A 26,995-nucleotide genomic window follows, 5' to 3' on the forward strand; every position below is an offset into this window, starting at 1 on the left:
GTTATTTGGGAAAATCAAGTCAAGACATCAGGGGGTCCAGGACTCCCTTGGGTGCTGTGGGGTGTCCTGCAGCACCTGGACCCAGCTGGCAGCACCATGCTCTGGTGCAGAGCATCGCTCCCATGAAAGCAGCATCCCTGCCAGCCCCGGAGGCAGGGTATCCACTGGCACGGCCCCAGCCCGGTGCCGCAGCAGGGGGATGCTCCTGCTGCTCACACTGCACAGAGTGCCCAGGACCAGGCTCCAGCTGGGGCTAAGAGAGGAGCTGACGGGGGAGCTCAACATCAGCTGAGCTATCCCAAATTCTGCTGTTTAAGGGTGAAGTTTCAGTTATCTGGCTACAGAGGGACTCACCTTCTCCAAACAACAGGCCTGCAGCTGCCCTGGGGTGCATGGAGGTGCAGGCTGAGGGCTGTCACCTCCCTGGGCTCTGTAACCAGCCCCGCGGGGGGGGGTGAGCTCTCTGAACACAGCACAGATGCTGATTCACGGGGACGCCTCCCAGCCCTGATGGCTTGGGCTGCTGGGGAAACGTAACCTTTTGCAGCACATTCCAGATCTCTGCTGAAAAGCAATTATTGATGTTTTTTTCCTTTGTGCAGAGCCGCACAAATAATGGAGCATGGTGCTGCAAGCTGCAACAGGACAGGGAGCAGCACCCTGGCTCACCCGAGGCTGCATGCCCTGGGCTGGGCATCTTGTCTGCTGGTTTGTGTGTGTGTCTGTGTGTGTGTCTGTGCATAGTCTATAAAGCCTCCTGGAGAAACAGTGGCAAAGCCAGGAAATCAGAGGCTGGACACAGATGACGAAGCCATTTCCCTCTCAAAAGGATGCACCTAAGCAGATGATTCAGCTCCCATCCAAAATCCATGAGTTCAAAGCCAGCTATTTCTCAGGGATTGCTGGCGCGCGGCGGGAGGATGACACGTAACGCCAGCCCCTCTCCCACTGCGCAGGCGCTACCCACTCGCACAGCGGCTGCAGCGTGCTGGGCTGGCAGCGGTCACTGTTCCTGGCAAGCCCCGGCCTGTTCACACGGTGAGATCCAGCCTACTGGAAGCACAAAACTCCATAAATGTGGGGAGTGAGGTTTTGCTGCATTAAGTCACAGCTAAGCGGAGATTGTTCGGTCATCCCTGGATCCCTGTGTTATCCCTAGGTCCCGGTGTCACCATCCTAGCAACATTCCCAGGGGGACCCCACTGAGTTTTGCAGTGGAGGGGGGAAAAGGGCAGCAATGGGAGCAGGTTCAGCCTGCTGGAAACAATTCCTGCCCAGCGAGTGCTTCTTATCCCCCAGCACCCGGTGAGCAGTGGGGGCTGAGCATCCCTGTCCCACTGCCACTATGGGGACCAGAGGAGGGTGCAGCCAACCCCTGCCTTGCTTAACCAGCTGGAGCAGGTCCTGAGCCCACAGAATAACTGTGTTGGGGCTGGCAGCATATTTGAGCATGGTCTGACCTTGTTGGTGTCCACGGATGACGCTTGCTTGGCCACCCAGAGGCCTCAGAGCACTTTCACAGCAGCCCACATCCTCCCCCATTGTCCACAGCACCTCCTGGAGCTCAGCGTTTTCCCTGGGGGCACCCCCACCCCACCCCACCCCACACACTCCAGCATTCACGCTGCCTACGCCAGGGCTCTGCAGAGCAATGGTGAGAAACGAGGAGCTTCAGCTTGTCACTGCTTTGTGCCGGGGCGGCTGCAGGAGGCTGCCTGGGGTGCATCTCGCCTGCCCATGGCCAGCATCCCCCAGGACCGATTGCTCCTTGTGTAGTCAGCGACGCTCGAAGTCCAAATATCAGCGCGGGGCTGTGGCTGATCGTGTGACCCCGAGGGGCTGGTGGAGACAAGGGGGAGGCCAGTGCCTGCAAGCAGGGATGCTGCAGCCACGTGCCAGTGAGCAAGCACACACAGTGCAAGAGAAAGCCGGGGAAAATGCCTCAGACAAGCAAATGAAGATGGGTGGAAACATTTTCTGCATTAATTGCACTGCTTTAATGGTGAGAAAATGCAGAGCAACAGCAGCAGGAGGCAGGCAGTAGATGGACAGTGCCTAGCACATCGACCCTTTGGGGGGATGCTCTGCTTCTAACAGTGGTTAGGAGATAGACGGCCTGTGCAACTGTTGCTTGTCCCTGTGTCTCCGCTCCTTTTGGTTTTATTTCCTTTACTTTCAGTACTGAAAGCTTTTTCTCACATGTCCGCCAGCATTTACTGCTTGCATCCCACAACATCCCAGGGCCCACCATCCGGTGACCACACAAGGACGAAAACCCTTCCTTCTTTCTTTGGCTAACAAGCCTGCAGTCCTCGTGACTGCTGAGTGAAACCTGAAGCCGTGACCCCAAAGCATTGCTCGGACTTGCCCTCTCTAGGTCCTGTGACTTGGAGAGCTGGCTCAGTTCCTGCAAGCTTCAGACCTCTGGCAAAGGGAAACCGGGGAAGAGAGGGGAAGGCTTTTCCCCGGGGCTCCTTTCTACGCTCTCGTTGCTGAATACAGCAGCGGGGCAGTGCAGGGGCAGTGCAGTACAGGAGCAGTGCAATGCAATGCAATGCAATGCAATGCCGTGCCGTGCCGTGCCGTGCCGTGCCCGGTGCGCAGCACGCGCCCTCCCCCGGGCGGCGCGCGAGGCCCCAGCAGATGTCCCCGCCCGCGCACACGTCACCCCGTCACATGCCAGACCCCCCCGCCCGGCCCTAGCTTCCATCCAATGAGCGGCCGGGCGGGCGGGCCGTCCGCACGGCGATTGGTCGAGGCGGACGTCAGTCCGCGGGCGGGGCGGGGTGGAGGCTCCAAGTTCGGAGGCTCCGAGCTGCGCGGTGCGGTGCGGTGCGGTGCGGTGCGGTGCGGTGCGGTGCGGTGCGGTGCGGTGCGGTGCGGTGCGGTGCGGTGCGGTGCGGTGCGGTGCGGTGCGGTGCGGTGCGGTGCGTGCTCGGCAGGGCTGGCTGGAGGGGCATGGGGGTCGGAGGGGAGGGGAGGGGAGGGGAGGGGATAGAGGGGCGTGAGCACGGTGCGTGCTCCGGGATCGCGGGCTGTACCCAGGGGAGCGGGGGGTGCGTGGTGCAGGCCGGGGTGCGCAGCTCAAGGCTCGGTCCCCGGGGGGTGCAGCGGGCTCTCGTCAGCCCGGGGCTGGGCCCCCTTGCAGCCGGGGGGCTGCAGCACACGGCACCGCCAGGCTGCCGGGCTCTGGGGTTTACCCTAGAGCTCCCCAGGCTGTAGGGTGGCTGCTTGCAGCCCTGGGGCCAGGTGACCCCTTCCCTGGGGCCCTGTCAGGGACACACGGCCAGTCCCTGTTAGACACTGTGAGTAGTCTTGCTGAAGTAAGGGGAAAGAGAAAGTTGTCCTTCTGCAATGGGAGTGACCCTTTGCCGGGATTTCTCTGTAATTCCCACTGTTTGGGGCTTTCCAGGACTGGATGTGCCCAGTGCAGCACCTGGGCAGGTCCTGTGCCTTCTGCCCAAGGTCTGGTAACCAAACCCTGCCCCAGAGCACCCAGCAGAGCCCAGCGTGAGGAGAGGCGGGAGTCTGCTCTAGCGCAGAGGGAACGGGATTTTGGGATGGTGGTGGCAGGAAGCTCAGGGTGGGACCTGTGTGCCAGCAGGGATGGCCGGCAGGAGCCAGGACCGCAGCCTGCGGGAGGAGCTGACGTGTGCCATCTGCTACGAGCTCTTCAGCGAGCCCGTCATGCTGGACTGCATGCACCACTTCTGCAAGGCCTGCATCCAGGGCTACTGGGAGAGCTGCGCCCGCGTCCCCTCCTGCCCACAGTGCCGCCGTGAGTTCCCCAGCCGGGCTTTCCGCACCCACTACCTGCTGTCGGGGCTGGTGGAGAAGGTGCGGCGCTGCGGCTCCGTGGAGCACCGGCACAAGATGCAGGTGAGTGGCTTCTGCCCGGCTGGGGGAGAAGGGGACAGGCGCCATGTGAGCCCTGTGCAGCCACTGCAAGCCCACCACCCCCTCCTCCCGCAGTCAGTTCCCCTGCCGGGGAGCCCCCTGCGTGCCTCATCTGACCCGAGTGCAATGACATCTGTCTCTTCCTGATTCATTCCCTCTATTTCCTTCCAGCTGTCTGTCTTTTGGACACTTTCTTCTCTTGCACTTGTTTCCCTCACTGCCATACTTGACTTCCATTGCAGCCTTGTTGTTTCTCACGTAGGGACCATGCAGCCGGGGGTGAGGGCTGCTTGTGCTGGGTGCGCTGCTTGAGGGGTCAGTCGCTGCACAAGTCAGTTCACAGCACACCGGGTTTAAACCTTCTGCGAATAGATATCCCAGGCTGGAGCTCCTAGTCTTAAAAATAAATTTGTTTCCTTATGTGTACACACATATAGTTCTCAAGCCTATGCATCAGGTGCTTTCTTCTCCTTACTGCCTTTATAAGAAATCCTGTTGCAGCCTCCCTCTAATGCGGGCCTCAGGAATTGGGATTGCTCCTGAATCACAGCAGAGTAATGAAATGGTCTCCTCACTTTCTTTTCCTCGTTCCTGCAGAAGCACCTGGAAGACGCTTTGCAAGCTCGTCAGAAGGAGATGGAGAACTTCTTGCGAAGGAAGCGTGCGACGCAGGAAGATATCTGTGGCCTGACGGTAATGCCCTGTGAGAGCTGCTTTTTGTACAGCCTCTGGGTTAATGTTTGTAGAGGATCTGTGTATCACTTCAGCTGAGATTTAGCTCAGCTTCCTGTAAATATCTAACAAACTCCCCACACGTAGGCCAAAGCCCATCACTACTGAGTATTCAGTGGAGGCTTTGGGAAGAGGCATTAAGCACTTGTTAATGCAGCGTTTACAAGGTGCATTGGTGCAGCAGAGCCGAGACAGGGTGAGTGGTGAGAGCTGTCGGCTGGGCAGGCTGTTCTGGCCCTGCAGCACTGCCGCTTCGGGAGTGAGTTAATTCTTGGAAGCCCTAAAATCCTCTTGTGTGTCTGAAGGGGTGGCGGCAAAGCTGAAGGAGCTGGGTGAGCAGCAATGTTGGCGCTGCAGAGAGCAGTGGCCTTGTCACAAGGACCGTGTTTGGATTCACTGGGAAGCTCTGAGATCATGTGAGGAGCCTGAGTGCTCTTTACGGGCTCGAGTGGCACCAGGCTGCCTGCTTGTCACTGATCAATGAAGCAAGAACAGCCACAGGCTGACTGTGCTTCCTTCTTGAGTGACATAAAAGTATTAAGAGCTGAGGAAGGAGAGTTTAAGGAAAACAGAAGTAGTTCAGAGGTGAGATAAGTGATGGGAGACTGTCTTCTGACCGGAGTCTCTGATCCCCCTGCCTGCACTGTTTCATATCTCTATCCCACTGCCAGATTTGGAATAGACCTTTGAGGTTGATGAAGAAGTATTAGCAAATAAGCACATGCGGCTGATGTCCCGTTGCGGTGGAAGATCTGACTAAGAGGGGCTTTAAGAGTAAAGGAGCAAACTGCTGATCTGAACAGGGAGGCCATGCCCATCCTCTGTGGTTCTGGTGTGTCAGCACAAGCACCTGCTGGAGCAAAGGGAGGCTGGGGTGCCGTGCCGGCTGGTGAAGCTTCAGATGTACTCTGGGGGAGATGGGTTTCCTGCTGGTAGAAAGGGATGTGCATTTCAGGAAGCACTCCTCAAGAAAATAATGAGGGCTAAGGTTGCACTCGGAGATTAGAAGCTTAAAGAGCGGGGAAATAAAAAGTCATTGGCTGTCTCTTCTAAACAGGCAGGAAGGCAGTGAGAGCACCATAGGGTTGGCTGGCTGACTAAACAGCTGGAAAAAAGTGACCTCTGAAAAGAGCTGAATGGGATTTTATCAGCCTTAACTACAGAGATTAGTTTGTGCAGCTCCCCCGCCACTCCCATACAAACAGGAGCCCTGAGAGACGGAGGCATCAGAGAAAAAGAGCAAGTTACCAGTGTCAGGCAGCTCTGCCCAGGGTCTGGCACGATGTGAAATAAATCCTAACTAACCTGAACAGCTGAGTCTGCAGCTCCAGAAAGGCAAAAGAGCTCCAGTCTTGCACACAAGCAAATTCCTGGTGGTGTGGGAAAGGGCTGTGGGCTCCCACTGTGGCTGTGTGTAAGGATTATTTTCTTTTTTTTTTTTTTTTTTCCTTTGGCTCTGCAGCCTTGAAAGTTGTCCTTGTGTCCTGTTTTCCACCCAAAAAGTCATGGCTATGTCTGAGACTCTCTAATTTCCAGGACTCTGTAAGCAGAGTAACAGGCCCAGCCATGCTGTGCACCTACTTGTGTGTTGTAGCTGCCAGGCTCATCTTCTGCATTTTCCCTCTGCTCAGAAGGTGTCTGGGGAGCTGAACTTCAAGATCCGGGCAGAGTTTGCCCGCCTTCATCAGATCCTGGAGGAAGAGGAGAGAGCTGTGCTGGCAGATCTGGGCGAAAAGGAAGAGCAGTCTCTGGCACGGCTGCACGGGGATGTCCATCGGCTGGAGGAGGGGATGTCGGTGCTGCAGAGGGACATAGAGCGCATAGAGCAGACCCTGAGCAAGATGGAAGAAGTGTCGTTGCTGGAGGTGAGTGTGCTGGGCTGACCCTGGCAGGAGGCTGAGGGATGTTTCAGGATCTGAATTTGGGATGGGGAGAGTCCTAAACAACAGCACTAGGCTGTACCTGGAAGTCATTCTCGCTGCCGTCCCTCCGGATTGTCTACCCAATCCCTTGGGGTCTGGAGGCTTTAGCCACAAGGGATATGGTGATCTCTCAGATGTGGTGGGTCTCGGGAGCCTTACTCCTTCTCTGTCACCCCTGAGAAATGGCCTTGGCCCCAGTGCCCAGTCAGTTTCCCCCCAGGGTGGGGGTCCTGGTAGGTTGGTTTCCTCTCTCTGTGCTGTGTGGCAGCAGGAGGCAGGACAGGGAGCTTATTTGTGCAGCTGCATGAGTTACGGACAGTGACTGCTAATTCTCTCTGCTCCTCATTGCAGGTGGAGAGCCTGGATATCAGGTACGTGTCTGGCATGAAAGAAGCTGATTCCCTTTTCCAGAGCTTATCTCTGTCCCTGGCTGGGACCACATGGGGAGGGATCTTACCTCAAGTTTTAAAAGATTGCTCAGCAAACTGCTGGTGCTGTGCTAGGTCAGGGCTGGTCCCCAGCATGTGTTGGATGCTCTTCCCAGGGAGCATGCATGTCGAGATGGCTGGGCTGGATGAGCGGGTGGAGGAGATGTGCTGGTTTGGAATGAGTGCAAGAGCCGTGCATGCTACAAGCGGGAGCAAGGCTGATGCCACGGACGTTGGGTGCTTTGGCTTCTCCCTGCCCTTTCTTAGCTTCTTACAACTCACAGGGCTGCAAAACTGACCCCAAGGTGCAGGTTTGAGTGAGGCTGCAAGTAGCTGAAGGCCAGAACTGCCACAGGGGAGCATGTCCCTGTCCCCTCCCTCCCTGGGGGCTGCAGTGGGATGCAGCCTGGCTCTGCAGGCCTGGCCTGTTCACCCATGCAGGAGTCCTGCTGGGGTGTGCTGGGCACTGATCTGCCGTGAGTCACCGCTCCACGAGCGGCACTGCCGGATCTGTCTTGGTCCGCAACACCTCTGCCCCGAGCCACTTGCCGTGCCGGGGATAGTGCCGCATCAGGCAGAGCAAGCAGCTGCCAGGGAGGTTTGTGTCCCGTCTTTACCAAATCTGTCGCACGCAGTAGCATGCTGTAGTCCGGACCGCGCTCTTCCCATGTGCCTTGCTAGCGGCATGGCAGAGGGGTTGAGTGCCTCTCTCTGCCCCAGGCCCTCAGTGCGTGTCGAGACCCAGCCTGCCTTCAACCTGGAGCACTACAGGGACAGCCACAGCGGCCCCTTGCAGTACATCTTTTGGAGACAGATGCTGCAGTCCATCTGCCCCGGTGAGCAGATCGGTGCGAGGGATGGACGTGCTGGATGGTGGTGGGGCCAGGGATGCTCTGCAGAGGCAATATGCAACTGATAAAATGCCATGCTCGATGTCTCCACAGCTCCTGCCCCACTCACCTTCGACCCTGAGTCAGCCCACCCCAACCTGGTCTTCTCCAGAGACCTGACAGCAGTGACGGAGAGGAATCAAGCCCAGCCTGTCCCCAGCAGCCCCCGGCGCTTCCGTCAGTGCGTCAATGTCCTGGGCTCCCAGACCTTCGACAGCGGCCGGCACTACTGGGAGGTCTGGGTGGGCAGCAAAACCAAGTGGGATCTGGGGGTGGCCGCCGAGGCTGTGGACCGGGCAGCGAAGGTCAAGCTGTGCCCAGAGAACGGCTACTGGACGCTTCGCCTGCGGAACAGGACGGAGTACTGGGCCACCGCCACCCCCTGGGTGCGCCTGGCTCCCCGCCGGCCCCCCCGGAAAGTGGGGGTCTTCCTGGACTGTCAGGAGGGCACTGTTGCCTTCTTCAATGCTGGGGACATGTCCCACCTCTTCACCTTCCACCAGGTCTCTGCAGAGAGATACTGCCCCTTCTTCAGCACCTGCTTCAGCGACGGGAGGGACAACATGGAGCCCATGCGCCTCTGCCACCTGGCCCTGTGAGGGGTGAGGAGGAGCGGGGTGCTTGGGGGACACCAGCCTGGCTCCTTGTCTCTGCTGGCTGGCTGCCTGGGGCCATGCTGGAGGCCAGTTCCGCACACGCAGACATGGTGGGTGTTGGAGGGGCTGTTTTGGTTTCAGTTTTGGGAGGAAGGAGGGGGATGAGTTTCTTCCCAGCTCCCATCTGCCCTCTCTTGTCTGTGCCATGGGCTGCGGGTGCCATACTCCATTCCCGGAGGTGCCTGGCACCCCTTGAAGAACAACTTTCCATGCCTGAGCATTGCACGGTTCAGTAAGTGCAGCCACAGGGCTGCAGTGCAGGTGGGCGCAGGCTGCTTGCACCTCCCAGGCCTCCATGCTCCCACCCGTAAACCCTGGGGAGGAGGGGAGGAGGGCAGCGGTCACACAGCACCATCAGGTGCCTCTTGACACTCAACTCTCTGTCCCAGTGGTGGGATTCCTCTGCTCGAAGACCTTCATGGGGAAGGGCTCTGGGCCGGCGGCAGAGGGAGCTCAGTGCACAGCGTGGGATCCATCGCAGCCCCGGGACTGCGGCACTGCCTTCCCTCTACTCAGTCACCATTAAAGCTCATTAGAAAGACCGCTGCCTGCTGAACCTGCTCATGGCTTGCATGTTGGGGGTAGGGATCTACTGCACTGGGGTGTAGCACGGCCTGGGGGGCACAGAGCAGCCCCCTGGCCCCTGCTCCAGCTCAGGCTCCTTCCCTGTGCCTGCAGCATAGGAGGCACGAAAGAGCCACCGCTCTCACTCGGCCCTTCCTTTGGAGCGCTCCCTGCACATCTTGCAGCGGCTCTTGGTCTTTTGCTCACCCCCCTGTGTCAGGCTGCTTGGGAACAAGGTGGGGGTTTGGCAGCCCCATGGGGTAGGGCGGTTTGTCTGAGCCCAGCCCTGGCCTTAGGCTCCTGTGTTTTAAGATTCAGCCTCCTCTGGCCTGGCTGAGTCTTAAGGATTTGTATACATGAAAAATGCAAAGTCCCATTTCAGGCCAACTTCACAAAAGCCGGGCAGCCTTTGCTGCTGGGAGCAGGCAGTCCCAGCACGGCTCTGCCCGTCGGCCCCACTGGCAGCACTGCCCCTGGGGGAGGGTGGCCTGGGGCTCCTGGGGGGGCAAGTCGAGTGGATTTGGCTGCTGCAGTTTGTTCCTCGGGGAGTGCTGGCCGTGTCTTTGCCTCGCTCACCGGGCAGCGGAGTCGACTTGAGGCGGGAGGTGCTGGGGTGGGTCTGAGCCCGGCTGGTGGGAGCGATGGGGGGAGGGAGGATGGCAGTGCCAGGGGTGGGTGGGATTGTCATGTTTATCCCACTCAAGTCTACTCCAGGGTCAAAGCAGAGGCCAGAGCTACCCCAATTGTGCATAGCCTCCAGTGCTGGCTGGAACCTGCAAATGCCTCCTCTGCAGAGGCTCAGCTTTCTGTGCTGTGCTAAGGGCCAGGCACGAGGGCTTTCCAGCTCCTCGTGGAGCTGGCCACAGGGACACTTGTCAAAGCAAGTCCTTCACTGGTCATCCCCTGCCCAGCGGGGACAGGACAGGGGGCCCTGTCCTCCCACGGTGCCATGAGGGACATTCCCCCTTCCTGTGCACCACTGATGCAGTGTGCCAGGGCTGGGCTCTGCTGTAGCACCTGGTTTTGGGGTTGCCTAATGCCTGTGCCGGAGCGGGGGAAGACTTTGTGCTCAGCCGGAGGGGAGGATGACCCGTGCAAGATGCCCGCAGACATGCCCTCCTGTGCAGGAGCACCGAGCAGACTGGGGCTCTGCAGGCATGGGGTGGAGATGGGTGCAGAGGAGAGCCGGTTATTGGGAAGCCGCTGCTCTGTGCAGCCTTGCTCGGGGGGTCGGGTGTGCTTGGAGGGGATGTCAGGGGTTTCTGCTCCCTCCCAGTCCCCAGCTGGGCTTTAGCTGGTGAGTGAGCTCTGCTCCCTCCCTGTTGAGCCCCTGGGCTGGACTCAGCCTCCTCTCCTGGCTCCTGCCTTGTTCTCTTGCTGCCCCCCAGCCTCAGCTGAAATAAGAGTGGAGAAGAAAGAGCTGTTGGCTTGGAAATGCTGCTGTGAGCGGGCTTTTCATCCCCCCTGCAAGGGCTGGGAGCCTCTGCGGGAAGGTGAGGCTGGTTTGATCGCAGCAGGGAGCTGCGGTTGGGGGGGCTGAAACCCATCGCCTCCCCGACCTGCCCCGAAACCGCAGGCAATTAAGGCTGGGCAGCAGCAGGCAGCAGTCCCCGGAGCACGAGGGGGAGTGGATCTGCCAGGCACTGGCAGGCAGCGAGCACAGCCGGGCTTTGGCAGCTGCCGGCAGGGAGGAGGGCAGCCGCCAGCTCCCGCTGCCCACCGCTGCCGTGTGCCGCGTGGGCCGGTGTGGCGGCACGGGCTGGGAGCAGCTCGCTGCGACGTGTGCCAGTGCCATCGCTGCCACCTCCTACACCTTCCCCTTGCCAAAGGCAGAGCTGGAGAGCAGCGAAACCTGCTTGTCCCAAATCCCTAGGCTGAGCAGGCTCCCGAGGAAGCACGTCCTTCCTCCTTCTCCTGCCGGGCTGTGTGCGGTGGCCATGGCGTGCCGCTCCCAGACAGAGCCGCGTTTCAGGGTATAACGTCCTTGCCTGGCCCTGCTGGCAGGGACGGGCTCTGGCAGGAAGGCTGGGGCAGGCAGAGCCCCTGCCCTGCGTGCAGCATGTACGGCGGCTCCTACGTGCGGGGAAAACGCTGCTCTGAGCTGCCGTACGTGCAGTGTTAGCCCAGCAAGGAAATACTGCCTGCCGTTAAATGCTGTCTGAAAAATGCATTTCACTGATAAACCGTAGCACCGCGGAGTAGAAACCACAGGCATGGTGTGAACGCAGTGACCAGCTGGGCCTGGCCCTGGGTTTGGGCAGGAGGGGATGGGGATGGGAGAGTGGGCACCGTGGGGGCGAAGCACCCCTCTCTGCTCCAGCGTCCGGACTCTGCACCTGCCAGGGCTGGCTCTTGCCATCTCCCCCCAGGACCAGGCTGTATTTTCCTTACAGGTTACCTTGTCGTTTTGTCCCTGAGTATCCTCAGAGCCACCCTAGTGTGCCTTTCCCATAGCTGTGCCTGGGGCTGGGCAGTGTCCGGCAGCTCCTGCCCTGGCCCCCTGCTGCGACGTGTCTGTGTCTTTATCCTGTGCTTTGGGGAAGCCTTTGCTTCCTCGGGTCCCCCCACGTGCTGGAACGGGGACAAGATTTTAAAATAAGATCCTTTTGTTTCCCAGGGTGGCAACAATGGAAAGGTCCCATCGGTCCCACAGTCACCCTCTGTTTGTGATGGAAAATTCCCCGTCGTCACGGGGCGAGCCCTCCCCGGCGTCCTGCCGTTAGATGGCAGCGTGGACGGGCTGATCCTGGTCACCACCGCCTGCACGGTGCCACATTTGGACTGCAATGGATGGAGGATGCCAAAATCCCTTGATTTTGGGGGTGTCAGAGGATCCTCCTCCCCCCAACCCCAGGTCAGATCCTCTGCTCTTCTCGCGCTCAGCTTCTCCAGGCAGCTCTTCGACTGTGCCTTTTGTCCAGCATCTCAGCGGTGCGATGTGATTCATCCCTCCATCACTGTCCACACCTCACCACCTCGCTGCTCATCTCTCAGGTGCACGATGACCCCTGATGCTCACAGTGGTCCCCAGCGTGGGTACGCTGCCGTGGCAGGGAGCCCCATGGCTGCCCGATTTCTGATCACACCCCCCGGCACCGGGGAGGGGTCTGATCCTGCAATCTCAGCTCTTCTCCCTGCGGCAGTGGGCAGTGCTGCCCCTCTGTGCGGTCCCCAGCTCTGCCTCATCACCCCATCATCATGACGAGTTTTAAAAATCTCTCTCCAGAAACTTGCAGGGGTTTGGGCACCCACCTGGGACGGAGGGACACTGCCGCTTTCTGCTCCTTTGGGATCAAGGAGGGAGGTGGTCCAAGATGAGTGTGGTGAAGAGCAATGCAGTCGGCGCTGTCAGGGTTAAAAACTCACTAATTGGGCTGGGGGGAGTCGGGTAAAATAAACTCTGTGGCTTAGAGTTCCTGTGAGGGCTCCGGGAGAGGGACAGGGTGATTTCTTCCACGGGTTTGGCAATGAGAGCAGTTGAGCGCACAAGAAGTTTTCATGCCTTTCGAAGCCATGAGCACATGGTTCTCATTCAGGCTTTTTCTTCGCTGTCTGCAAGCATGCCTAATTAATAAGCCTCCGGGGTGCAGCGTGGGGACGTGTTAATTTATCTATGCAGCACTCGTTGGGTGCACAGGCAGCTGGCCAGGGCTGTGCCCGCTGTGCCACCGCACTCCCAAAGCTCTGCCATCGCCTCCGCCTGCAGCGTGTTCGCAGTCGGTTCGCACCAAGCTGCAGCCGCCGTCGCTGGCAGCGGCAGCGGTGTGGGGGCAGCGCCGCTGGCACGCGTGGCGCGGCACCGTTCTGCTGCCGACGCCACGGTCGCGTGCATGGGTTTCGGTGTACACCTGCCAGAGAGGGGTGCGTGTGCCACATGTAACGGTGCTGAGGGGGCAACGCGGCTGCCCCACGCTGCTGGCAGTGTGCACGGATGGACGGCATGAGTGGGGGCCCCTAGTGCACCCCCAAATGAGTAGAGGTGCAGGTGCGTGCACAGAGGTGTGAGAAAGTGCGTGTGCACCTTTGTGTGCCCCCGGGGGGTGCAGGAGGAGTGGGGGTGCAGGGGGTGTGTGCCGGACTGCGTGCCTGGGTGTGTGCGTACAGGTGTAAGGTATGGGCTTTGGGGGGGTGCACGCAGGCATGAAGGTGTGTGTGCAAGCAGATGTGAGATGTGTACGTTCACGTGAGGTGTGTGCACACCGGTGTGAGAGGGTATTTGTGCGCGTTCCCTCTGGTCCGAGAGGTCGGGATGTGCACCCAGACGCACACGAAAGAGAAGATGTGCGGGCATGCGCACCCAGGCGCAGGGTGACACGCGTGCACACGGACGCGGGTGGGATGTACAGGGGCACACGCGGGCGTGCAGGGCGCGCGTTTGCATGAGTATGCACGCAGGTGTGCGGGCGCTCATCTGTACCTGCGGCCGGGATGATGCACACCCGCGCACCCAGCTGCGGGACACCCTTGCACCCAGTTGCAGGGGGATGCACACCCACGCACACAGGTGCGGACACCCTTGCACCCAGCTGCAGGGGGGATGCACACCCACGCACCCAGGTGCGGGACACCCACGTACACAGGTGCAGAGGGATGCACGCACCCACGCAGGTGCGGGAGGGTGCAGACACCCCGCCGGTGCCCGGAGCCGCAGGTGCGCCCCCCCCCCCCCCCTTCTCCGCCCCTCCCGCCCCGCCCCGCCCCGCCCCGCCGCCCGCCCGGCGCCCCGCGGGCTCGGCGGAGGGCGGCGGGCTGCCCGGGCGGGCGGAGGAAAAGGAAGCGGCCCCGGTGCTCCCCGCCCGCCGCCGCGCGTCGCCGTAGCTGGGGCGCGGCGGGAGCAGAGCTCGGGCGCGGGGCGCTCCGCTCCGCACCGCTCCGCATCGCTCCGCTCCCCGCCGCCCCGCACGGACCTGCCCGCAGCCCCGGAGATGAAGAGAGTTTGCACGCTGCCCCTCTGGCTCTGGCTCGGCATTGTCTCGGAGGCAGGTGAGCGCCGCGGGGCTGCGGGCTGCCCTGCCCGGCCGGGGCTGCGGGCTGCCCGCTCTGCCGCCCGCACCGCACCTGCGGGCGCGCTGAGGGTGGGGGGCTGCCCCGGCGGGACGGGACCCAGCGCTCCAGCCCGCATGTCCCCCAGACCCCGCAGGGACCCGCGCACTGCCTGCCGCGGCGTCTCTCATCCCGGACGGGGATGCGTCGTGCCGCGGCGCTCCCCGCCCCGGGGTCGCCCATCCCGAATGGGGACCGACACAGCCCGCCCCGGGGTCCCCGGCCCCGACACAGCCCGCCCCGGGGTCCTTGGCCCCGACGGGGACGCGCCGCGGTGCCCGCCCGGGTGTCCCCGACGGCTGTGACAGCGTCCCCGCAGCGAGAGGACGGGACAGGAGGACCCTGCTGCCGTTCCTGCGGGGTCCGGGGCCGCGGGGGTGAGGCCGTGGGTGAGCCCACGCCGTGCCCGTGCCGCGGGTGTGCTCGCTGCAAGCAGGGTGGAACCGCACTGGACTCTAGCAGGAGGGATTTCTCTGCGCGGGGAAGCGCCCAGCCAGGAGGGCAGACTGGAGGCCGGCTCCCTGCTCTGTTTATTTATTTTTTCATGCACGGAGTCATTAATTTGTGAGCGCTGGGCAGCGCGTTGGGGAGGAAGGCGCGAGGAGGCCATGGTCCACGCGATGCCGTCCAGCCTGCCTCTCCCAGCCGGTCGCTGGCAGCTCTGGTCCGCCTGGGAAGTCACGCAAGGCAGATCCTGGTGAACTGCTTTTCCTTCCCATAGCGCTTCTGGGGCAAAAGGCTGTTGGGCAGCGAGTCGAACCCCCTGGCCGCGGCTTGGGTCAGGTGGATGTGGGACCACGGCAGAGATGGGGCTGCAACGTCCTTCCAGAGAGCAGAGACAGTGGGGCAGAGCAGAGCTGGGTGAGCGCTGCCAGGGCAGCAGGGATGAGGCACCAGCCCCACAGCTTCCCCCAGGGAAGCTCCTGCTTGCACGGGTAAAGCATTTCCAGCCTGGATCAGAGCGAGACCGACAGAAAGTTAGTAACACTGGAAGGCTGCAACGTGGGGAGATGAATTTTGGGAGCATAAATAGAATTTTCTGTAGCCTCAGCTCAGTGACTCACTGTCACTGCTGGCGTTTGCTGCCGTCGTTGAGGTGAGCTCATGGGAGGGCTGCAGGTCTGGCCGCAGAGGTGCGGTATGGACAGCATCACCGGCAGCAGCACTGTCAACCTGCTCTGCCCAAAATGCTGCTGATGGCTCTGGTGCCATGGGGCCGAAGGAGCCACCAAGCTGCCGGAGCTCAGGAGGAGCTCCGGAAGGCAGGGCAGAAAGGGACCTGCTGCTGGTGGCATTGCGGCGGGAGCTGCAGCTGTTCAAAGCTCTCTTGTTAGCAATTTGTAAAGCATCGTGTAGCTGTTCTCAGGTTCTTTCATCTCCTGGAGGTGTGGGGAGTGGTGCTTGGGAGGCTCTGGCCAGCACGGCTGCGTGATGTGTGGGCCTTGTCAGCGCAGGGCTGCGCAGAGCTTTGAAGCTCTCCAGCGCTGCCTGATTAGTGCAGCGATGAAGGGAGATGTGGAGCTCAGCTGGGGGATCGTACCCTGGGGATTTGCTTCCTCTTCTTCCTTTCTACCTGAGACCAATTTGTCAGTGTGTAAAGGACACACAAGTTCCTCATTAACCATAATCCTAACTGGGTGCAAATATTTGCTTCCTTTGGAAGCAGGGATGGGAGCGTGAGACTGTTCCACCTGGGAAGGGTGAAATTTTCATCTCGGGATCATGAAAGGTCTGTTCTGGCTCTACGTCCTGCTTGTTCCTGCACCCCAATACCTAGTTAAATGGGCCAGCACTAGGAGGGGATGCCGTGTATAAGAGCACACAGTCTCTCCCTACGTCCCAGCTCCACAGTGCTCCCAGGATGGAGTAGAGTTGGGGAGCTGCCCTTTGCAGGCAGTGAGATGGGGGAGCAGGCAGAGGTTCAGCCCCAGCATCCCAGGGCGTCTTGGGGTAACCCTTTGTGGATGGCGATGAGAGCGTGTGCTCCCTGAGCTGCCGTGCTCTGGGTGCAGAGCAGCGCTGACCACCCCACAGCCAAATAATCCCGTTGGGGACTCTGGCTTGCCACTTTCAAGAGGATATGCCCTTTGCATGAGGGAAGGGCCCGTGCTTGTGTAGGACCTGAGCCGATTACGTTGGCTGCTGCTGCCTGCTCTCCTCTAAGATCACGCGGACCTCCCCGGCTGGGTGCTCGGACAGCCCTGCACTGACCGTGCCAGCAGCAACATTTGCCTTAGCAGCTGGGATTTGCAGCAGTTGCTTTATTGCGAGTAATAAACATGGGCCATTTCAGCAACACCCTTTCATGCAAAAGCTCGCGAGCGCACAACAAACCCCGCTCTGGCTTAACCCAGTTCCTTGTCAGCGGTGAAGCAGAGCCAGGGCCTCCAAGGAGGAGGTGGGTGATGGGAGGGATGCAGCCCGTGGTCCCCGGGGGCTGCTGAGGAGGGGGCAGCCATGGTCCTCATGCCCCGCCGTCTGCTCAGGGACGATTTCGGATGAATGGGCTGCAGCTACCGCCCTGGGATTTGGCTTGGGCATGGGAAGCCGCGGCTTGCTGCCTGCACAAACAGCCACGAGGGTGTTTGTTGCTGAGCTCAATTTGACGTCTGGTCGGGGGGACACTCCCCTGGCAGCACAATGTCCCCAGCCAGTGCAGGCAGGGCGGGAGGGGGCTTCCTCCAGCGTGTCCCACCCCACTCTGCTGCCTCTTGCCGGTGGGCTTGCTCCACGCAGGATCACTGTCCCCGGGGTGTCTCTTGGCCCCGCGTTGGTGTGGTGTTTTCCAGGGCAGGCGTGGGAAGGGCAGGTGCTCCTGGCCAGCGAGGAGGGAACAGGCTGTTCCCGGCGTCCCAGGGCAGTTCCTGGGGAGGGAAAGGGAGAGCGGGATCCCACGGGAACGGCAGCAGGAGGGGGCCGTGGCCAGGCGGCAGTTTTTCCAATGCCGTACAGGGCATCCGCAGCACTCGGGAGGTTGCTTTGCAGAGTGGCTGCCGAGCAGGAGGGGGCTCTTGATGGGTCCCCAGGTCTGCCTGGCTCTCAGCAGCTTTGGGGAGCAACGTGAGCCCTGGAGATAGCACCCATCCCGCCCTCCTTCTCCCCAGCCACTCGAGCTGGCGCAGCAGAGACGTTTCCAAATGGCCATGGCGTCTTTGCATTCAGCCTGCTGGACTGAAACAGCCCCAAGCAATGGGGGATGGGGGGGACTCCCTCACCCTCAGTTTGGGGGGCTGTGTATTTAAACCCAGAGGTGGGGGAAAGCTGCAATAAGCCTGGGGTGATGGCGATCCTGGGGGGTCCTGCAGGTGTGGGGAGAAGCAGAAAGCCCTGTGACAGCCGGACCCCGCAGGCTGCACTGCCCAAGGAGGGTGGGGAGCCGGAGCGGAGGAGCAGCGGTCGTGGTGGTTTCCGTGTGAGGAATGACTAAACGTCACAGGGCTCTTCCGCTGGGAAAGACGGGCTGGGGCATTGCGACAGAGGGCTGCAAAACCACGGCTTGCCTGGAGAAGGCAGTTCCTGGTGGGTTCCCGTGCTGGGAGGATGCGGAGCGTGGTGGGGGGCCGGTGGCCTGTTGCATGCCGCCATGCAGCGGTGGAGCTCGTCGCCACGGGGTCTTGTGCGTGTTAGACGTTTGCCTGGGCCCATGGGCAGTTGTGCATGGAAAAATACACAGGTTTGCGAGGAAAATATCCACAGGTGGCTAGTTAAAGCTGAAAGCCCCTTTTCCCACCCTGGACTGTGAGCCAGAGGTGCCCAGTGCCATGTTTTGCCTTGACCTGCCCCAGCTACCCCTGCGCAGGCAGCTCCTGCAAATCTCCACCTGGGCGAGGGGCAGCAGGGAGCCGGGCACGCAGCCCCCGAGGGTCCCACGCCAGCTGGGTGCCATGGGGAGGACTGCGATCGTGTGGTGCGTGCCAGTGTCTGCTGGGGAGACCAGAGCTGAGCCTTGCCCTGGGCCAGAGCTGGAATTATCTTTTGTCCTTCATTAGGAAAAGAAATACTGCTGCAGCTGCACTGGCATCTAGTGACTGGTTAAATTAATTCCAGGGGTTTTATTGCCTCTGGCTATCCCAGACCTTTGTTTCTTGTTTCACGTTGTTAAAAGAGAGGGTTAGCCGGGTCTCAGGGGGGCTTTTTCTCTCTGGTCAAAATAGTTCTGATGTTTTCGGCACACAGTATTATTGCCCATCTGCGGTGCCTCATTGTTAACGCAAAATAGTGGAAGCGGAGATGGCCTGTGGTCAAGTTGGCAAGGAGGCACGAGCCCTTGAGCCCAGCGTGACCGCTCGTTTTGTTGAGCGGCTGCGGGCAAATCGCTCCATCTCTAGGTGCAAGTTCAGCAGAAGGAGGGTGAAAACCTGGCCCTGCGGCAGCCAGTGGTGAAACTCCCACTAAGTTTTATAAGCTGAGGATATTAAGCGGGGAGTCTCTCTTGGAGTCGTTTCCCTGCTGAGGTAGCAGAAACAGGTTTCAGCCAGTGACTTGTATTTCACCTTACAACTTCTCCCACGTGTGAATTGTTTTTCTTGCTGCGTTTCTGCCCCCTCCTTCCAGGGCGAGGATCTCCAGTGCAGGCTTTGCAGGCCAAAACTGGAGGTGCCGTGGGATGGACATCATGTGCTAATGAGGGAGGATCGGTTTAGGGGGTCAGGAAAAGACTCTGCACCGGGGAAACGCAGAGAATGGAGTGGTGGGGAAAGGCAAGAGATACTCCAAGGAAGTGCTGTGGTCTCCCCTTCTCTGAGTACCTAATAACCAGGTGGATGCTGCTCCCCTGCTCTGCTTCTGTGCAGTGAAAGGCAGAAAGGACCCCAGGGCTATCCCCAGAAGGACCATGAGAAAGGGCTGAGTGGATTGCAGACCATCCTGGTCCCCGTTACTGATGGGCAGAGCCCTGGAGTGAGCAGAGAGAAAGAGGAGATGAGATTTTACCTGTCTGCAGCAGCCAGTCCAGAGCTGGTTACAACTCTCGGCAGAGCCTGGAAAACCCCAGTTCGGTTGCAGAGGGATAAGCGAGAGAATAAGCTTGGCCCTGCTCCCGGTCTCAGTGCGTGCAAAGAGGGAAGCAATCAGAGTAGCTCAATGATGCTTTCGGGACCCGTTGCTGCTATGTGAGATGCAGCCACCCACCCGCATGCAGGCACGGAGGAGTTAAGCCTTTTCCTGGCCGTGGCTCCAGTTGGCTGTGCAAACGCCAGCCGGTGCGCCGAATCTGCCCACCTCGATCTGCGGTGCTATCGCGGTGACACAGCACCCATGCACCATCCCGCCATGGCCACGCTGCACAGCATGGCGAGGCTGCCCACCCAGGCAGGCTCCAGGGGCCGGGGCATCCCCCTGGGGAAGGGTTAAGCGAAGACGAGCGGTGGCGATGCCAGGCTGGGTGTCCAGGTTCTCCCTTGGCGGAGGTCAGCGGTGGTTCATGGGAAAGGAAAAATTGGCAGCTGGGCCGGATGTCCCTGCATTTCCCCTCTTCCTGCAGCCGCCTGAACGACGTTCCTTATTTAGCTTTCCTGACGGACAGGAGGAATCTGATGGCGGAAACTGTCACTGCCTGATAACAGCTCAGGGACCCCTTTATGATGGGCGGCACGGCAGGGAACAGGGCAGCGCTCCTCCTCGCCAGGAGGGGAGAGCCGGGCAGCCCGGGCTGCCCTTTGCACCGGGTTTTTGGGGGCGGCTGCGGGTAGGGAGGGAAGGGCACTCGCGGACCTTCCCTTTGTGCTGGTTTGTGTACAAACCCCCTCAGTGCTATTTAAAAGACTCTCAAGGCCAAGAAGCGATGGCGTATATATATATATTATATTGGCATTTTTTTCTTCTTTCTGGTGAGGCATCTGAGCTGGTGGAAAGGGCCATGGATGGGGAGAGGGGAGGCATGGAGCAAAGCCATCGTGCCAAGGTCTGAGACCAGGTGAGGCTTTCCGTTCACTGGCCATGAGGATGTGAAGGGATGCTTCAGCAGGAGCTGGGAGTGATGACCAGTGCCAGGAGTTGAGCATGCATATCAGTACTGGGAGCGGCTCCCATACAAGTGTGCTCTGACTGAGCAGATGAACACTGCAAAGGAGATGTTACCGCATGTTTTATTGTCCCCAGCTTTCTCTCATGTAGAAGATGGCATCTTGCTAGTGTCTGAGCCATTCTCTCATATGAGCTCGTGGTGACCAGCCCCAAAACCACAAAAGGTCCTGAAATACAGCCTGTATTTCAGTGTATCCATTGATTTTTATTTTGCACCTCTGGAGGCCACCAGGCTGCTCCCATACCAGTAAGAGCATTGTTTCCATGGCAATTAATGTATTTAAAAAGGGCAGAATGTACAGCAAGACTGTATTTTTTTAAAGAGCAAGCCCTAAGCAAGGCAGCCCTTGCCGATGGAGTGGACGTTGGACTCTTAGTCTGTGCAACGCACAGATTGGCATCGCTGTGCTCCGCCTTGGGATGCAGGGGATGGTGAGCAGGCTCAGCTGGGCTGAGTGGCATGGGGCTCACATAGACCTGTGCAAAGGCCATGCTATAGCCTTGCAGCCCTGAGATCACCGGCCCTCTGCTGCTCAGAGAGTTTTGTGCTCCCTGGGGTGGTTGGAGCTGCATGCTCCAAGGTACGCGTCTGACCGTTTCAGTTTTAGCTGAGCAATATTAAAAACCTCCCTGCAAGACTGAAGACCTCAGCAGGAACTCACAGGAATTTTCTGTGCTCTCTGAGCAATCTGCTATATGACCAGGTCACCTCCCTGAGCATCCGTGAGTTGCAGGATAGAGGTTTAGGTCATCAAGCGATGCTGGTACCTGCAGGACCAAATGCTTCTCACTTGAGCTATGTTCAAATTTCTTTTGTGTTTGCTTTCTGTCATCAGGCGGCACAGGCAGGGAGGTTGGTGTGAAGGGAATTGCTGTATCAGTCCACTTGTGTTCATATATTGCTCTGTCAGTGCCACAGGTGTGTGCGAAGCTGGTAGACGTGGGAACGAAGTAGGAGCTCCTGCCCCAAACCCAGTGCATGTTTTGGATGGCCACGCTAGGGATGAGGTACCCATGGGGGATAACAGGGCTTTGCATCCTCCTGGCTATTCTGAGGCAGAAAAAGAAGCAAAATTCATATTGCAAGTTATTTCTTTAAAATTATATGTGTTTCTTATGGTGTCACTTCCTAGCGTGATGCATAGTCGCCATTGCAGCGAGATGAGTTAACTTCCTGCTATACCTTCCTGGGCAGGAGTCATCTCACCCAGTCCCCGTCACATAAAAGTTTAGTGTATAGCCTAAGGCACTTGCGCTACTTTCAGCAGGGGGGAGAAAGGCTTTTTTGGAGGCACTCCATCCCATCCTCAAAGAGGTGTTGAAGGAATTGCCTTTGGGGAGGTGATGGCTGAGACTGCTCCCAGCCTGTGAGGTGTCCGCACACGTGCGTGTCCCCAGCACCAGCACTGCCCCTCTGCCACGTTGCGTTTCACCCCACGATCCACCCTCTTCCTCGCCGGCTGCCCCAGCTCCCTCCACCTCAGCAGCTTGCAGCTGCATGAGGGGACAGGCACAGTCTGGTGGAGGGTAAAAGGAAAGAACAGCATCAACCAAAACAACTGATGGCCCCAGCCTCGGGAGACGTGGCCAGGAGGAGGCCGGGAGGTAGTGGAATCATGTGGAGTGAGCAGCAGACAAAGGAAGGAAGTTTTTATTACTGGGCCAAATCCTGAAGTCCTTCAGTTGTATTTAGGCCAATGCCTCAATGATTTCAGTGGAGACTGGTCTGAGTAAAGAGAGAAGAAAGGGCTTCAGGATCTGGCCCCTGGTAATTGTGTCACGTGGGAAGCTTATAAAGAATTTGCAAGCTCATGATGGCTTTTCTGAGCGGCCGACTCTAGCCAGCGAGCAGCGCCTATGGCAGCCAGGCCTCCTGCCTGGGTCACCGTCCCCTTCCTCTCTGGGGATGCAAAGCACCCATCCTGCAGCAGGTTCACCATTTCGGCTGCTGGCAGGGCTTAACGGGGCTCGGCAGACCCCTCAGGGCCCAGCCAGGTGCCCCGAGTTGGGTAGTGGCTCCACAGGTTTGTGAAGGTCTGTCTGCATGTTCACAAGACCCAGAAGACCCATGGAGGGTTTTGGGGTCCTCCATCAGCTGTCTGAGTTACGGAGGCATGTGGGCTCTTCATGCGGCAGGGAAGTCTGTAAAAGGTTTACTGGTTTCATGTGTTCCCCCCCAAAAAGCTACAAAAAGCGCAGGGCTGCGTAGCAGAGCCTGGAAAACCCTCCCATCAGTTTCCCCGCATGTGGAAGGTCCCATGTTGGCTGGGGGAAGCGTGTATGTGTCTGCACAGACACACGTGTGTGTGCTGACAGCGAGGTTCGGCTCTGGGCTTGGCTCTCTGTCTGTGACTTGTTTTGCCCACTTGTGAAATACTGGCATCTGCTGAGATGGATGTTAGATATAGTGACCTAAAAAAATAAATACTGACAAAAGCAAGGGTTGAGTCAATAGTTTCCATGGACGACAGTAAATCTTGATATTTACTAAGGCAAGCAGGTTGGGCACAAATTGTGGTTTATACTCAGATTTGGAAACTGCCTGCTCAGAGTGATGGCAGCAAACACAATCGCATCCAGCAGAGGTGACAGCATCCAGCGCCCACAGAAATCCATCACTCATGCGGTGGGTTGTCCTAGCCTGAGCAGAGTCCCCAGTGAGGTGTAATTTGGTCTAAGTGGCCATCATCCCTTCACCACGTGGCAGTGCTTCGCCCTTGGGAAGCAAAGGGCAGAAGTTTAACAGCATGTCCTGAAAGCGTGGCGGCCGGCTGTGGTGTGGGATGCTCCCACCGGAGATGCATGCATTCACACCAAGAAAATCTCCACAACGCTGGGCAGGCAGTGCACGGTCCTTGTGCTGGGATGAAACACAGGGGAAGCAACCACCTTGCCTGCAAATCGAGTTACCCAGCGACACCTTTGTAAAGCAATTTAGCTAATGTAGCGTGCATCTGGGCCTGATGACTCCTCATTTGGTTTGTTGGCTGTTGCCAAACTGTCAGACTCAGGAGGTCCTGGGCTGCTGTCTGTAAGTGCTGGCTCTGGCAGTACCACCAGTGCTGGGATGGGATCAGAGCATACCCTGGTCTTCACCTCCTCTTTGTGTCATGACGTCCCAGTGCGCAAGTGAAGGGGAGCCGCAGCATACCCCGTACTGCCCCGTTCTGGGCAGACAGGCTCAGACTCAGTATGTGTCCCCTTGGGTGACAGTGTTGCGGTGGGATTTTCCCACTTGGTCAGGTAAATCCACCACATTTGCTTGCTTATGTGCTACAAGGACTAACAGAGGCAATCAGAAGGCATGGGTGGTAGCTTGGTGTCCCCAGTTTGAACACATGACGATGGATTTTGGTGTCCCCCAAACCTCCTGTGTTGCGAGGCGGGAACCTTTCCGATGACATTGGTCACACCAGAAGTGCATCCAGCCCAAGATGCGATGCCGCTGCTACGGTGCCTGCGTTGCCCAACGTTGCCCCTCCACAACGCTCGGCATTTCACAATATTTATGGCCGCTCCTCACCCTTGGCTGCTTAGACAAATAAAGCCTAATGCAGCCTGAGGCAGTTAATCCCTGGTTCTCCAGCCTCCCAGCAATAACAAGGCCTGGGTGGCATTTCAAAGAATGCACTGGGGGAGAGGGGGAGCGCCGGGATCTATTTTTTATACGGCAGTGGAAATACAAGCCTGCCTTCATTGAAGATAAGTGACGTTGGCCGGGCTGAGCTCCTACTCAGAGGTTATAGCGGTCATGGAAGGCAGGAGACTCTGCACGGCGTTGGCCCCGCAGTAACCTTTGCCAAAAGAAAAACACTTCTTAATACAATAGTAGATTTAAAAAAATAAAAAAAAAAAAAAAAAAATAAACAGGGCCCCATGTGAACTTAGGAAACCTGTGCTGGCGTGAAGAGAGATGCGCATGGTGACATGGCCTGAACAGCACCTGGAAGGGCTCTGGCCCCCAGACCCACATTGCTTGGAACGGGAAAGGGCCTGTGTCTGTCCTTGGCCCCTTGGTCCAGTGCGGTGCCGAAACAGCCCTGCTGCCAAATGGCTTCTTCTGCCTTTGTGGTCCAAGCCAACGTGTCTTCCCTTCGTTCACGCCTTGACTTTCCCGTGGGGCTGGGAAGGCCATCCCCAGCCTCGCCCCACGGCTCTGAGCGGCACGTACCTTGCGGTGACCAAATAGGGACAGCCAAGGAAGTGAGCGTGTTGTCTCTTTAGCACAATTTCCCTGTTTAGTACTTGTGCTCCTTTGGTGGAAGTCATTAGCATATGTAAACGCTTCCTTCCCATTACGTCCGCTTGCGTGCTCTCCCCGCTGAGCTGCGTGGCAAGGGAAGCACCTTTGAACAGGAAAACAACAGTCAACCTCTGAGTATTAACAGGAGAGTAACTGGGTGTTTATGAAACTTGGTAACCCTCTTGTAAGCTATTTTTAAAAAGCAGCATAAGGTATTTTAGCTTACTGGCCTTCAAATAGCACCAGAGTACGATACTGCCATTTAGGCTGGGTGTTTCATTGTAGGAATTGTGCTATGATATACAAAGTGTGACATTTCCAGCTCAGCCTTTCTTGGAAGGAATTAAATTAGTTTCATAGCTGCGTGAGGGGTGTTATGTGGAGGTGGAGAGAGAAATCTGTGCAGATGTGAAACAGCCAGCTAATCTCAAGTGACGCGAATGCCCCGATACACTTTGGCTCTCAGAGATGATGATTATCATCTCCTGCTGCAGCGGGTCCTAGCTTGTGGTCACAGCTCTGTGCCAAGAGAAACCGAGAGCGTGTGCATTTGTAACTTGCCATCGATGCCCTGGACAGCCCCAGGGGGCTGGCTTTCTTCCCAGTGCCCCGAGTCTCTCCATCTTCAAGCATCTTTGCCGGGCAGGGAGCAGATGGGATCACTGACCGCGGGGTGAGGAGCAACCCAGAAAAGCCCTATGTGGGGGGAGAGCTTTGCTGCGCTCTCTAAAGCCTGTCCCTCTTGGGGATCCTGCAGAGAGCAGAGTAAGATTTTTATTAACCGCATCAGGGAAGGCTCCGGGTTTGGCCAGCTCCAGCTGCTCTCAAGGATAGCAGAAAGCCAAGCTGTGCAGTGTTTTCCAGGAGGGTTGAAATTTCTTATGTCCTACATTGCTGTAGGTGTGTTTACCCCAGGGAAATGCACCTCCTGTCCTGCTTGCGCAGACACCAGGAGGGCTCTTAGATCTTCAGCGAGCGCTCAGAGCTCTTCCAGCAGCCCTCTCTGCTTGTGCACGTCTTGACCTCGTACCTGAGGCTTCCTTCCTCTGCCACTACCTCTGATGACTAATTCTCCTTTGAAGAGCGTGTGCCTGTGATCTTCCTGCCTCCCCTCGTGCCCACCCCGTCAGAGGCGGCAGAAGGGGTCGTGCAGATGTGTGTGTGCGCACGTGCGGGTGTGCATGCGAGAAGCTGTGCCGTGGAGGAGGGTTCATGGTCTCCCGCTCCCCAGGCAGCAGCTCTCTCTCATGCCCGTGACCACTCTTCCCTTTGCTTTTTTATTGTTATTATTATTTTTAGATTATACTTGATGCTTGAAAACCCTGCTTTGATAATCAGGAAGTTTAAATTCCTCCTGCACTTTGCTTGTGCTTGCTACTTTCTGGACCCATCCACATCTAATGTGGCTTTTTCGTGTTGCATTGGCTCTGGGATAAATTAATTTTCTTTGTTCCCTGTTATCTTGCATTAGAAGGAATAAGGATTCCTCCTTTCTTGCTTGAGTATCTTTTTTTGCAAGCCAAAGCAGCCCAGTTCCTGCTGCCCTACCCTCTGTGGCTCAGGCAGGGATGGAGGTACAAAGAAGCTGCATGATGGGCTTGCAGGGAGCCTGGAGCAGATGGGGAATTGAATCCAGGTTTTCCAAGGTCAAGATAATCATCTAATTGCAAAACTGTTTTTTCCCACTTACCCTGTTCATCAGCTTCTCTTGCACTCAGCAGCTGGAGATCAACTTGAGGATGGGTTGTGCCGCAGAGGAGAACAGGCACTGCCAGCTCCAGGGCAGCTGTTTGGTTTGAGGGCTCTGTGTTGATTTCAATTCACAGCTAAGTAGCAAACATCTGGATGCAAACTCCAGGGACACAAAGATGGAGGAGCAGGTCTTTTCCGCTTGGCACGGTGCCTCCCAGTCCGGCTGCATGCCTTGCAGACCCCTGAAAAAGCCCAGCACGGTCAGCCTGGCTGCAGCAGCCTGGGCAGGAGGCAGGCAGGGTCCGCAGGCTTTGCTCACACTGGGGAAACCTGCCCTGAGTGGGGTACGGGGATTTCTTCAGTGTCCTGCTCAGCCTGTCCATAAGGCAACAGTCTTGGGAAGAGCGAAACTTCAAAGGCCAGCAATTAAGCCCACACACATCAAGGAAAAAGCAAACCTGCGACTCGCTTCTTTCTTTCCAAATGCTGCTGCCGTTTTCTCTCTGTGATCAGTGCCGACCCTCGGGCTCTGACTTCCCGGTCGGCTGCCTCTGCCTCCTCATCTCCCAGCAAGAGTCGGATGCTGAGGCGTCGCTTAGCTTGAACTCCATCTTCCCCCAGTGTCACATTTGTGGCTTGCTTTGGTGGGAGCTTTGCCTGAGCCTCTGGGAATGGCTCATGATGGAGCTGTAGTTAATGATGTCCAAACTGAGGGTCTCCTCTCCGCTGCTTCTCAAGCTTTTCCCTTCCTCTGTGTCCATGCAGTGAAGCCCCAGTGCTGCGGGTGGAAGACCCTGCCCAGGCACTGGAGCTGGTCCTGGTTCTGCCCAGGCTGTCACCAACCTCAGTGCAGGCAGCTGGGGCACCGGGAAAGGGGACTATGCCCTGGCGTGGGCAGGGGGAT

At 58.3% G+C, this 26,995-nt stretch overlaps 2 protein-coding genes across 20 annotated transcripts in view; both read left to right on the forward strand.

Annotated features, from left to right (window-relative positions):
- The first annotated feature begins 2,823 nt into the window (after positions 1–2,823).
- Positions 2,824–9,470, forward strand: LOC127021915 (zinc-binding protein A33-like). Of its 18 annotated transcripts, none has more exons than XM_050905264.1 (7): positions 2,824–2,852; positions 3,605–3,879; positions 4,495–4,590; positions 6,261–6,494; positions 6,903–6,922; positions 7,700–7,815; positions 7,924–9,470. In XM_050905264.1, the coding sequence occupies exons 2-7, from the start codon at positions 3,607–3,609 to the stop codon at positions 8,466–8,468; spliced, it is 1,284 nt and encodes a 427-aa protein (XP_050761221.1). In that variant the 5' UTR covers positions 2,824–2,852; positions 3,605–3,606; the 3' UTR covers positions 8,469–9,470. The 18 variants fall into 18 exon arrangements, with proteins under 18 accessions (XP_050761221.1, XP_050761205.1, XP_050761207.1 ...); XM_050905248.1 differs by having other exon boundaries at positions 2,826–2,927; XM_050905250.1 differs by having other exon boundaries at positions 2,826–2,922.
- Positions 9,471–14,014: 4,544 nt separating this feature from the next.
- FLT4 (fms related receptor tyrosine kinase 4) overlaps positions 14,015–26,995 on the forward strand; it is a 60,484-nt gene continuing 47,503 nt past the window's right edge. Inside the window, exon 1 of one of the 2 annotated variants that reach the window (XM_050905186.1) lies at positions 14,015–14,072. In XM_050905186.1, the coding sequence (XP_050761143.1) occupies positions 14,015–14,072 (58 nt within the window). The remainder of the gene's footprint in view (positions 14,073–26,995) is intronic. The other variant, XM_050905187.1, reaches the window with a different exon arrangement.

Source organism: Gymnogyps californianus, chromosome 14 (genome assembly GCF_018139145.2).
Source record: "Gymnogyps californianus isolate 813 chromosome 14, ASM1813914v2, whole genome shotgun sequence".
In the NCBI taxonomy this organism is placed as follows: Eukaryota; Metazoa; Chordata; class Aves; order Accipitriformes; family Cathartidae; genus Gymnogyps; species Gymnogyps californianus.